General features: G+C 35.5%; 1 protein-coding gene across 1 annotated transcript in view; it reads left to right on the top strand.

Annotated features, from left to right (window-relative positions):
- The first annotated feature begins 421 nt into the window (after positions 1–421).
- neu4 (sialidase 4) overlaps positions 422–12,628 on the top strand; it is a 30,850-nt gene continuing 18,643 nt past the window's right edge. Inside the window, exons 1-3 of the mRNA XM_067449909.1 lie at positions 422–524; positions 11,178–11,390; positions 11,473–11,728. Of these exons, the coding sequence (XP_067306010.1) occupies positions 11,190–11,390; positions 11,473–11,728 (457 nt within the window). The 5' untranslated portion in view covers positions 422–524; positions 11,178–11,189. The remainder of the gene's footprint in view (positions 525–11,177; positions 11,391–11,472; positions 11,729–12,628) is intronic.

Here is a 12,628-nt window from a genome sequence, read left to right as displayed (position 1 = left end):
CCAGCAATTAGGCCATTTTAGCCCAGCGATTAGGTTGTTTTAACCCAGCGATGGGGTCGTTTTATCACAGTGATTGGGTTGGTTTACCCTGTGATTGGGTCATTTTAACCCAGCATTTGGGTTGTTTAATCCCAGTGTTTGGGTCATTTTAGCCCAGCGATTGGGTCGGTTTAGCCCAGTGAATTGGTCGTTTTAGTCTATTTAGCTAAAAAAATAAATAAAAAATAATACTTATAAACTTTGTTTTATATGAATGTGTCCCTGTCTGAAACATCCCGGGCTGAACAGATGCAGATGTCATGTTGGAGGGCTTTATTTGCCCTTCTGTCTGCTTCTGGATCAATGCACACACACACAGTGTTGAATGATACCCATCTGATGGACGAGGGTGTGCTGTCACAGACTAACACACACTCTTGATCTCACACATCCGCGTCTCTAACGCTCATCTCACACACTCTTGATCTCACACATCCGCGTCTCTAACGCTCATCTCACACACTCGTCTCTCCTGCCTGTCTGCTGTAAGTATCCTCTTCGTCCTCTGGTCTTTGCTGATTTCTTCAAGCTAAAGGCATTGTTATATTCTTGTAAATGATTTGAGAAAATGAAAACATGTTTTAAAAGCAAAGACTGAAACTGCTCATGCTCGTCCACACCAGAAAGTGCATTTTGTAGACATGACATTTTGTTTATTTACAGTGATTATTGTCATTATCACAGCAATATTATCAGGAATTATTTATAAATAGTTTTTGTGTGTATTTCATACTAACTACGCTTGTGATGAACAAACTATTGTGAAGAAAGAACGAGTACAAAGCTTGGCAGGCTTTGCTTTTCAGCGGCCTTTTGTGAAAATGCTGACATGAACACCTCTGTCTTTCTTTAACACAATAGTTCTCACTGACTCTCACACTTTCTGCATGTGTCATGTGTGTGTGTGTCTGCACTTTTTTAATCATTTTTAACTTCAGTAACTTTACTTCCTTCAAAGCTTGAAGACTTTAAGAAGGCTTTTCTTAGTTTGAACATCAGGAGATATTCAGCAGAATGTAAGTGCTGCTCTTTCTACATCATGAAAATCAGATGGCAAGCTCGAGCTGTCAAGCTCAGAAAAGCAAATGCAAGCCATAGGGTTGGGAATCGAGAATCGATTACAGTTGTGGAGCTGAATGCTTATGGTCATGAGTCGTAAACTTGAGGTCAGGAATCTTTGTGTGCATTTTAATATGACGCACAAGAAGACTCACACACTGTTTTCTGTTCCGGTTCAAATATCCTCGTGAACACAGAATGGGTGTGTATCAGTATACTGGATCCGTGCAGCTCTTAAAGGGACAGCAGCCTAATATTCCTGAACTACATTATACAACTAAAAACAAACAGAAAATTGCAGTGTTATTTTACATTTGATTAGTTCCTGTACAAAACAGGATATTATTAAAACAGGTTGTATCTTTGTCATAATTATTTGTAGATATGCTAATATTTATTTATTCTTTTAAAATTACTGAGTGTTTACCCTGCTTGAAATTAGTTAGGCTAGGTGTTTTTATGGTATTTTTAAACCATTGGCAAATGTTCCTCATGTAAGAGTTCTTCAGTCTTTTGATTTGTGTTCATGGTATTCAACTACAATTAAAGGGTTAGTTCAGCCCAAAATGAAATGTCTGTCATTAACTCCTCTCCCTAATGTCGCTCCACACCCGTAAGACCTCCGTTCATCTTCACACACAGTTTAAGATATTTTATATTTAGTCCGAGAGCGTATGCAAGTGTATGCACACTATACTGTCCATGTCCAGAAAGGGAATAAAAACATCATCACAGTAGTCCATATGAGACATCAGTGGGTTAATTAGAGTCTCTTGAAGCATCAGAAATACATTTGGGTCCAAAAATAACAAAAACTACGACTTTATTCAGCATTGGCTTCTCTTCCGGGTTTGTGTTCAATCCTCAAATAAAGATTCAAACGGTTATGAATCAGTGAATCGATTCATGATTCGGATCGCCAATGTCACGTGATTTCAGCAGTTTGTAATCTAAAATATCTTAAACTGTGTGTGAAGATGAACGGAGGTCTTACGGGTGTGGAGCGACATTAGCGAGAGGAGTTAATGACAGACATTTTATTATGGGCTGAACTAACCCTTTAAATATTTTGCTATGATGCGTAAATGTGAATATCAAAATATATATATTTTTACCCTATTGGAATCATAATTAGTAATCGATAATAATCTGAATAATTAAAATTAACGTAAAATTGTGTTTAAATTTAAAAAAATGTCATTGAAAAATAAAAAAATGCAATTGAATCGTTTAATCAAGAGATCCGTTCAAAAACACTGATTCATCCAGTAATAAAACAAGTGAAGTCTTTATGAGTGAGTCATTGAATCATTCACTCAAGAGATCCGTTCAAAAACACTGATTCATCCAGTAATAAAACAAGTGAAGTCTTTATGAGTGAGTCATTGAATCATTCACTCAAGAGATTCATTCAAAAACACTGATTCATCCAGTAATGAAACAAGAGAAGTCTTTATGAGTGAGTCATTGAATCATTCACTCAAGAGATTCATTCAAAAACACTGATTCATCCAGTAATGAAACAAGTGAAGTCTTTATGAGTGAGTCATTGAATCATTCACTCAAGAGATTCATTCAAAAACACTGATTCATCCAGTAACGGAACAAGTGAAGTCTTCATGAGTGAGTCACTGAATCATTCACTCAAGAGATTCATTCAAAAACACTGATTCATCCAGTAATGAAACAAGTGAAGTCTTTATGAGTGAGTCACTGAATCATTCACTCAAGAGATTCATTCAAAAACACTGATTCATCCAGTAATGAAACAAATGAAGTCTTCATGAGTGAGACACTGAATCATTCACTCAAGAGATTCATTCAAAAACACTGATTCATCCAGTAATGAAACAAGTGAAGTCTTCATGAGTGAGTCACTGAATCATTCACTCAAGAGATTCATTCAAAAACACTGATTCATCCAGTAACGAAACAAATGAAGTCTTCATGAGTGAGTCACTGAATCATTCACTCGAGATTCATTCAAAAACACTGATTTATCCAGTAATGAAACAAGTGAAGTCTTTATGAGTGAGTCATTGAATCATTCACTCTAGAGATTCATTCAAAAACACTGATTTATCCAGTAATGAAACAAGTGAAGTCTTCATGAGTGAGTCATTGAATCATTCACTCAAGAGATTCATTCAAAAACACTGATTTATCCAATAATGAAACAAGTGAAGTCTTTATGAGTGAGTCATTGAATCATTCACTCCAGAGATTCATTCAAAAACACTGATTCATCCAGTAATGAAACAAATGAAGTCTTCATGAGTGAGTCATTGAATCATTCACTCAAGAGATTCATTCAAAAACACTGATTCATCCAGTAATGAAACAAATGAAGTCTTCATGAGTGAGTCACTGAATCATTCACTCAAGAGATTCATTCAAAAACACTGATTCATCCAGTAATGAAACAAGTGAAGTCTTTATGAGTGAGTCACTGAATCATTCACTCAAGAGATTCATTCAAAAACACTGATTCATCCAGTAATGAAACAAGTGAAGTCTTCATGAGTGAGTCATTGAATCATTCACTCCAGAGATTCATTCAAAAACACTGATTCATCCAGTAATGAAACAAATGAAGTCTTCATGAGTGAGACACTGAATCATTCACTCAAGAGATTCATTCAAAAACACTGATTCATCCAGTAATGAAACAAGTGAAGTCTTCATGGGTGAGTCACTGAATCATTCACTCAAGAGATTCATTCAAAAACACTGATTCATCCAGTAATGAAACAAATGAAGTCTTCATGAGTGAGTCACTGAATCATTCACTCAAGAGATTCATTCAAAAACACTGATTTATCCAGTAATGAAACAAGTGAAGTCTTTATGAGTGAGTCATTGAATCATTCACTCTAGAGATTCATTCAAAAACACTGATTTATCCAGTAATGAAACAAGTGAAGTCTTCATGAGTGAGTCATTGAATCATTCACTCAAGAGATTCATTCAAAAACACTGATTCATCCAGTAATGAAACAAATGAAGTCTTCATGAGTGAGTCACTGAATCATTCACTCAAGAGATTCATTCAAAAACACTGATTCATCCAGTAATGAAACAAGTGAAGTCTTTATAAGTGAGTCATTGAATCATTCACTCAAGAGATTCATTCAAAAACACTGATTCATCCAGTAATGAAACAAGTGAAGTCTTTATAAGTGAGTCATTGAATCATTCACTCAAGAGATTCATTCAAAAACACTGATTCATCCAGTAATGAAACAAATGAAGTCTTCATGAGTGAGTCACTGAATCATTCACTCAAGAGATTCATTCAAAAACACTGATTTATCCAGTAATGAAACAAGTGAAGTCTTTATGAGTGAGTCATTGAATCATTCACTCTAGAGATTCATTCAAAAACACTGATTTATCCAGTAATGAAACAAGTGAAGTCTTCATGAGTGAGTCATTGAATCATTCACTCAAGAGATTCATTCAAAAACACTGATTCATCCAGTAATGAAACAAATGAAGTCTTCATGAGTGAGTCACTGAATCATTCACTCAAGAGATTCATTCAAAAACACTGATTCATCCAGTAATGAAACAAGTGAAGTCTTTATGAGTGAGTCACTGAATCATTCACTCAAGAGATTCATTCAAAAACACTGATTCATCCAGTAATGAAACAAGTGAAGTCTTTATGAGTGAGTCACTGAATCATTCACTCAAGAGATTCATTCAAAAACACTGATTCATCCAGTAATGAAACAAGTGAAGTCTTTATAAGTGAGTCATTGAATCATTCACTCAAGAGATTCATTCAAAAACACTGATTCATCCAGTAATGAAACAAATGAAGTCTTCATGAGTGAGTCACTGAATCATTCACTCAAGAGATTCATTCAAAAACACTGATTTATCCAGTAATGAAACAAGTGAAGTCTTCATGAGTGAGTCATTGAATCATTCACTCAAGAGATTCATTCAAAAACACTGATTCATCCAGTAATGAAACAAATGAAGTCTTCATGAGTGAGTCACTGAATCATTCACTCAAGAGATTCATTCAAAAACACTGATTCATCCAGTAATGAAACAAGTGAAGTCTTTATGAGTGAGTCACTGAATCATTCACTCAAGAGATTCATTCAAAAACACTGATTCATCCAGTAATGAAACAAGTGAAGTCTTTATAAGTGAGTCATTGAATCATTCACTCAAGAGATTCATTCAAAAACACTGATTTATCCAGTAATGAAACAAGTGAAGTCTTCATGAGTGAGTCATTGAATCATTCACTCAAGAGATTCATTCAAAAACACTGATTCATCCAGTAATGAAACAAGTGAAGTCTTTATGAGTGAGTCACTGAATCATTCACTCAAGAGATTCATTCAAAAACACTGATTCATCCAGTAATGAAACAAGTGAAGTCTTTATGAGTGAGTCACTGAATCATTCACTCTAGAGATTAATTTAGAAATAATAACGATACCCCAATAAGCCACCATGCACTGAACATCTTCTGCATATTCGGGATGTGATTATTGAAAAACATCAAACCTGTGGAGGGGAAATATTTATGGGTTCACAGCCATCCATCCATCCATCATCTTCTGCTTATCCGGGGCCGGGTCGCGGGGGCAACAGTCTAAGCAGAGACGCCCACACTCTAAAAAACGGCCGTGATTTTAACGGTGTAAGGTTGTAATATTCTACGGTTAAAAACTGTTATTTGCTAAACAGAAAGTTTCCGTAGGAAACAGTACAGGTTCCGTACTATATACGGTGAATAACTGTAATAGATCTAACCTTATGCCTGTAACATTTACAAAAAAACAATGTAAAATCCCAACAGAATATTATTAGAACCCCAAAGACATATATTTTTTGTTTAAATCACAATGAACTTTTGTAAACTGTTAAACAGAATATTGTGTTATATTTACAACAATATGTGATTATAAACAAATTTGTTTGTTAAGCCTACAAATATTGGTATCAACAACAGAGAAATACTGTAATACTTTAAAAACTATTTTGTTAATTTGATATCTAAATATTGTAAAAACTTATGTTTTAGTCAGTTGTTCTTAGAAATGTAAGTCATTTTACAAGTTTATGCACTTTAAAAATGTCTAAACATGTATTTGAATTGCATATAAATGTTCCATGCATTTTGATTATGTAATTTTGACAAACAAATTAATAAACTTAATGAAAATCTTATTTGTAAATCAAACATAAATGAAACAGGTAAGATTCTCAGATGAGAAGCTCACTACTGAGTTAAAGTACTATTCAACCAGTGTTGACCTTAATGAGATAATTAAGAGCCGATTGAACATTAATGATGAACACCTGATGATAACAATCAGAATCACTGAAGGAAAGAGAAACACGAGAACTACATCTGACTTCAGCCACAGCTTTAGATGAAATCAACTGAAGATAAAAGAAGACATTAAATCTCTGAAGATCCCATCAGAGGATTAAACAACTCCACAAACAGCATTACCAGCGTCACACATTACCAACCAGACTGACTTTATTTGTGTAATTTATGTTTTAATGAAAATAATAGTTATATTTGAAGTCACCATGATGGTGAGCAGTATTTTCTTTAGTTGGGCTCTTGACCCTTGACTCTCCAACATTAGTTTTCTGGCTGCTTTAACTGTGTTTACAGCACTATTGTTATGGCATGGAAAGCAAAGCAAAGACATGGCCAGGTGATTTGGCTTGTTGTTCATGATGCTATAATCATCATCTAGTGATCACTGATCTTTTTCAGAGTCGAAGGTCCTTGTTATGTGTGTTAATTTTGTTTTATTCATAATAGTGGCCAACTAGCTATTTCGTTCTACAGCATGAGTTTCAGCAATGGTGTGGCAATCTAATAATATGCAGAGCTAAAAATAAAAAAGTGTGCAAAAGGTTTTAATCTATGGCAATCATTAGACACAAACAGATATCAACAATCAGTGTATGAATCTCAACAATGGTGACAATCAATGAAAAGCTTCATGCTGCAGTGCATGCTGGGTACCACCAATCAAAACTCTCCCATGGGTCCCAGCATGCATTGCGGCATGAATTAATTATCCATCTGAATTGACAAATTTTCTTTGATTCTTACTATTTATTTTTTACTTTTGCTGTTTTTCTTGTGACGTTTTATAGTTGCTTGTTTCATGTTAAGAGTAGATGTTTATCTGAATTTTTTTTTTTTTGCTTGTCACCATTGTAGAGATACATACACTGATTCTTGATGTCTGTGTGCGTCTAAATTATGCTGTAGTTTAAAACTTTTTTTTATAAACCTGCATATTGTTTGATTACAACAATCATACTGGATATCATACTGCAAACCACATGGCTATTATTACACATACGGCACATCACCTTTATAACCAGAGCATTAGAATCTGAATGAGCTCAGTGATTCAACCACTACATGACGATTATATAATCACCATTAAAGAGCCAAATCATCTGGCCATGTTTCTTTCTTGGCTTTCCATGCTTTAACAAAAGTGCTTTACAAACACAGTTAAAGCAGCCAGAAAATTAATGTGAAAGAGATAAGGGTCAAGAGCCCAACTAAAGAAAACACTGTTCACCATCATGGTTATCATCAGGTGTTCATCATTAATGCTCAATCATCACTTAATTATCTCATTAACATCAACACTGCTTCAATGGTACTTTAACTTCTTAATCCGCACCGGATCGTGGGCGGGGCGTCTGACGCAAGTGGGCGTGTCTCTACTTATAATTACTTTTGTTTTATACAAACTGTTCAATCAACTATCACAAACTATGCATCATTTGAAAGCTAAAACACTCAAGATTCATGTTCTGAACTCGTTTTTGCAATAAATACACCAGAGAGGAAAGGGTTAAATTAAATGCTAAAGCAGTGGCTATTTAAACATTAGCATAATGAACGCGGTACTCATCTTTCATCTCCTGACGTTCAGATCAGATCGGACGAATCCACGAAACAACAGCATACATGTCTGTGTAAGAGTCCACTCTTCAAAATGCATCCCACTTTTAATCCAAAACAACGAAAAAATAAGGGGAAAAAACTAAAAATCCTCCGTTGTTTGCATAAGCGTTTTGCGTTAAGAGTAATCAATCATGTCCATTTTCAATGAAATAGCGATTGTAAGCCTTATTTTGACAATCTCCCCTGTACTGTGGACTATTCCGGTCATATTAAACCCTCCCATGTCTCTTTCCTTCAATCACAAGCCCGGTTAGGAAACTTGCTAGAAAGGGAGCGCGTCACTGGGTGATGCATCTGTCAGTCAAACTCGCCGGTCCTTCGTTGGATAAGCCAGTCAATGCCTAGCCAATGCATAGCCAGCATAGATTTGATTGATGGATGTAGTAACGAATCAAAAGACAATATTTTGCGTAGTTTATGTAAGAGATGTCGTAAGAAGCATTAGTGAATACCTCATGCTTACTTAGCTGTTACTTAGCGTCGTCTTCACAGTTTTCATTCATCGTATCCAGCGCCTGCCAGTGTAAGCACACACACTTACACACAACGCGCAGACTAAATAAGAGACTTTTTTTATCAACTAAATGAGTTTTTTTACACTGGTAAATTCTGTAAATAGTTGTTTTAGTTATCAGGGACTGCAAATGCATTATAATTAGCAGTTTATTGCAGATTTATTTGAATAAAAAATACTCTTTACTATTACACAAATGTTCTAATATAATTGGACTTTATTGAAAGGACGCCCAGTCTTTTTTGACATAAAAGCTTACAGAAGCTACATTTTTGAGAGAATCGTCCTCAAATTTTAATCAAAGCATGATCAGACATTCAGTTTTATATTTAGGTTATTTCAGGGCATTAAAATTAAAATCTAAAAATTTTTTCCATAAGGGATTAATAAAAAAATAAAAACGTGAGTCACTTACATGCATATTTCCCCTTGTTTTAATCTGTCCCTATACTACTTTGAGTTATTATGACTTTTGGGTAACATAATTTAAAGTGTCTAGTTTAAAATAAGACCACATTTATGGATATAGACCATAGGGTTTAAGAGCTGCAGACATTTTTATTTGGGGTATGTCATTTTTTTATTTATTTCTCAGGGCAGGGCGAGGGTTAAGAGGTTAACTCAGTAGTGAGCACACACATGAACACCGGGAAGTGTTGATTTAACATGAGCATTTTTCGGTGTGCTTTTCCATCCTGTTTAATTTACGTATAACTGGCATATATCAATCACATTCAGTTTATTAATACAATTACACAAATCTTACCCGTTTAATCTGTGTATACTTACAAATATGAATCACATTAAGTTTATTATTTTGTTTATGTAAAAAAAAAAAAATCCATTGAAAATTTATATGCAATATAAATACATCAAATTTTATGCTTTTTGTTTCCTTTTTTCTTTTAGTCTTTACATTTTTATGTAATACTTACTGGTTTTATATTTATATTTATGTAAAAAAAAAAAAAAAAAAAAAAAACCAGTGCCTCCTCTAACCACGCCTAATTTTGAATTTCATAGTGTGCATAGTTTCATAATTCTCTGGTAACGGCAGCTGCCAGCGTTTTCCCGTAAAAACAACAGTTTTTCCCCATAAAATTTACGGTAAAAAACCGGCAGCTGTGGTTGCCAGAACTTTACCGTAAAAAATACGGCAGTAAGGTTTTAGGTTTTACGGGACAGCACCATATAATTTAAAGGTTTATAATGTAATTATTACGGTTAAAAACCATTTTTTTTACAGGTTAAAACTGTATAATTTACAAATGTTATACATTTTATTTTATTTAACAGTAAAACACCGTTAAATGTACAGTTTTTCGAAGTGAAAAGAACAGGTCATTGTGTAATTAACAGTGAAAAACCGTAAATTGACATTCCCAGAATTCCCCACGTGACACTTCGCATTTGATGCATTTTCATTAAATTAACTATGTTTCTTCTTAGTTTTTTCTAATCACTTATGTACATTAAGGTTTTATTTTACATCTAATGTTGTTAAATTAATGTTTATTGCATTTTTAAAACATCATGTGTGCTACCATGATGGTGTTTGGTGTTTAGTGTTTGTGTGTGCACCTTCTATATGTTAATATTGTCTCTCCAAAAGCTGCGTGTGATGAGCTTTGATTCATCATGTGATTCTCATCACCACTGTAATTGGTGGCTGTCAATCTATATCAAAGGTACATAACAGATATCAGCATTTCAATAAGTTGGTAATTTAATATTATTTCAGTTAAAACATTTTTACCGTAATTGTTTATAGTGCGCTGTGCAAAAATATAATCTTTCAAATTATATGGTTTTGAACTGTAAAATAAACAGTTTATAGCCGTAATTACGACATTATAAACCTTTAAATTTTATGCTGCTGTCCCATAAAATCTAAAACGTTGCTGCTGTATTTTTTATGGTAAAGTTCTGGCAACCACAGCTGCCGTTTTTTTACCATAAATTTGATGGGTATTTTTTTACAGTGTACAGTTTTGAATGGTAAAATAAACGGTTTTCAACCGTGATTATTACATTATAATAATATTATATTTACCGTAATTGTTTATAGTGCACTGTGCAAAAATATAATCTTTCAAATTATATGGTTTTGAACTGTAAAATAAACAGTTTATAGCCGTAATTACGACATTATAAACCTTTAAATTATATGTTGTTGCCCCGTAAAAACTAAAACGTAACTGCCGTATTTTTTTACGGTATATTTCTGGCAACCACAGCTGCCGTTTTTTTACCGTAAATTTTACGGGGATTTTTTTTACAGTGCAGACTTCCTTCTCTCTGGCCACTTCCTCCAGCTCCTCCGGGGGTACCCCGAGGCGTTCCCAGGCCAGCCTGGAGACATAATCCCTCCAGCGTGTCCTGGGTCTTCCCCGGGGCCTCCTCCCGGTGGGACGTGCCCGGAACACCTCCCTGGGAAGGCGTCCAGGAGGCATCCGAAATAGATGCCCGAGCCACCTCGGGCATCTATTTCGTTTCACGGTTCACAGTTCTTTTTAAAATGTTGCATTGGAGTTTGGAGTAAATGAAAAAGGGTACTGACGTGAACTATTCTTGTGTTTTCAGTTAGGTGATGCTATGGCGTCTCGGTACTTCCCAGCCCGATCCATGCTTTTCCAGAAGGAGCCGAGTGGAGTCACGTACCGCGTGCCGGCGCTGATCTACGTTCCTCGCTCCAGCCGTTTCTTGGCCTTCTGTGAGGAGAGGCTGACTCCGGCAGACGCTCAAGCACATCTGCTGGTCATGCGCAAGGGCACGTTTTACAAAAACTACGTGGATGTAAGGCGCATGACAACATATGACATCACTATTACATGATATGTTTTTCATAATCAAAAACACCTCTTATCTGTGTCCTCAGTGGAAGGACATGGAGGTGTTGAGTAGCGCTCGACTGGAGGGCCACCGCTCAATGAACCCGTGCCCCGTTTATGATGAGTTCACGGGCACCATCTTCCTGTTCTTCATCGCGGTTCTGGGTCACACCTCTGAGTCTTACCAGTTAATCACAGGGAAGAACGTGACGCGGCTCTGCTATGTGTCCAGCAGTGACCACGGGGACACCTGGAGCTCCGTCACTGACCTTACCAGGACGGTCATAGGGGACACCATTAAAGGTACCGTCTGACAGAGCACATTCCTCAGACGTAAAGTCTCTCAGAATAAAAAGGAGAAGTTCACCCAACAATTAAATGTCAGCCTCTCTTCTGTGGAACACAAACTGAGGTTTTTCAGTGAACCAGTGGTTGGGTCAATTCAACACCACGGCTATACATTCTGATTTGAGCAATGCTTCACATCTTAATTTTTGGGTGAAATGTTCCTTGGAGAGATTGTAAAAAGTGAAGAGTTGTTTGTTTGATCAGCCCATCACCTCAACCTCTGCTCATGGTGGGACTTTGTGTTCGTCTGACCAGTTGAAGTTTCTCAATTATTTTTTCTGATGCCAGTAGTGCAGAAAGTTTGCTGTACACTCTCAGGATTTTTTTTTTTTTTTTAACAATGGAGGTGCAATTTTGTTTCTTGGGGAACAAAACGTATAACTGTACCTTTGAAGGAGCCCAATTTGTCTTTGGGGTACAATTATATAATTGTTTTCCTCTACTCAAGGGTACACTGCAAAAAATGCTCTTCTTATTTAGTATATTTTTCTTGTTTCCAGTCAAAATATCTAACAATTCTTAAATCAAGATGCATTTACTAGATCAGTAAAATGACATTATTTGTTTGATATTGTATGATATGCTTGATATGATATGATTTTGCTTGTTTTCTGGGGAAAAATATCAAAATATAGTGAGTTTTTGCTTAACACAGACAAAATTATCTGCCAATGGGGTGAGTAAAATAATCTTATTTCTGTTTGGGACGGGGAAAAAAACAAGATTTCAATCAGAAATAAGATTATTTTTCTTACCCCATTCCCTATAGTGAAAAAAGTATACTAAGTATACTTGCAGACTCATTTTCAGTGTACTTGAAGTGTGTTAATGACTAGTTAACTTGAAGTGTGCTAT

This window comes from Pseudorasbora parva, chromosome 8 (genome assembly GCF_024679245.1).
Source record: "Pseudorasbora parva isolate DD20220531a chromosome 8, ASM2467924v1, whole genome shotgun sequence".
Taxonomy (NCBI): domain Eukaryota; kingdom Metazoa; phylum Chordata; class Actinopteri; order Cypriniformes; family Gobionidae; genus Pseudorasbora; species Pseudorasbora parva.
This window is presented reverse-complemented; position numbering and strand designations above follow the sequence as displayed.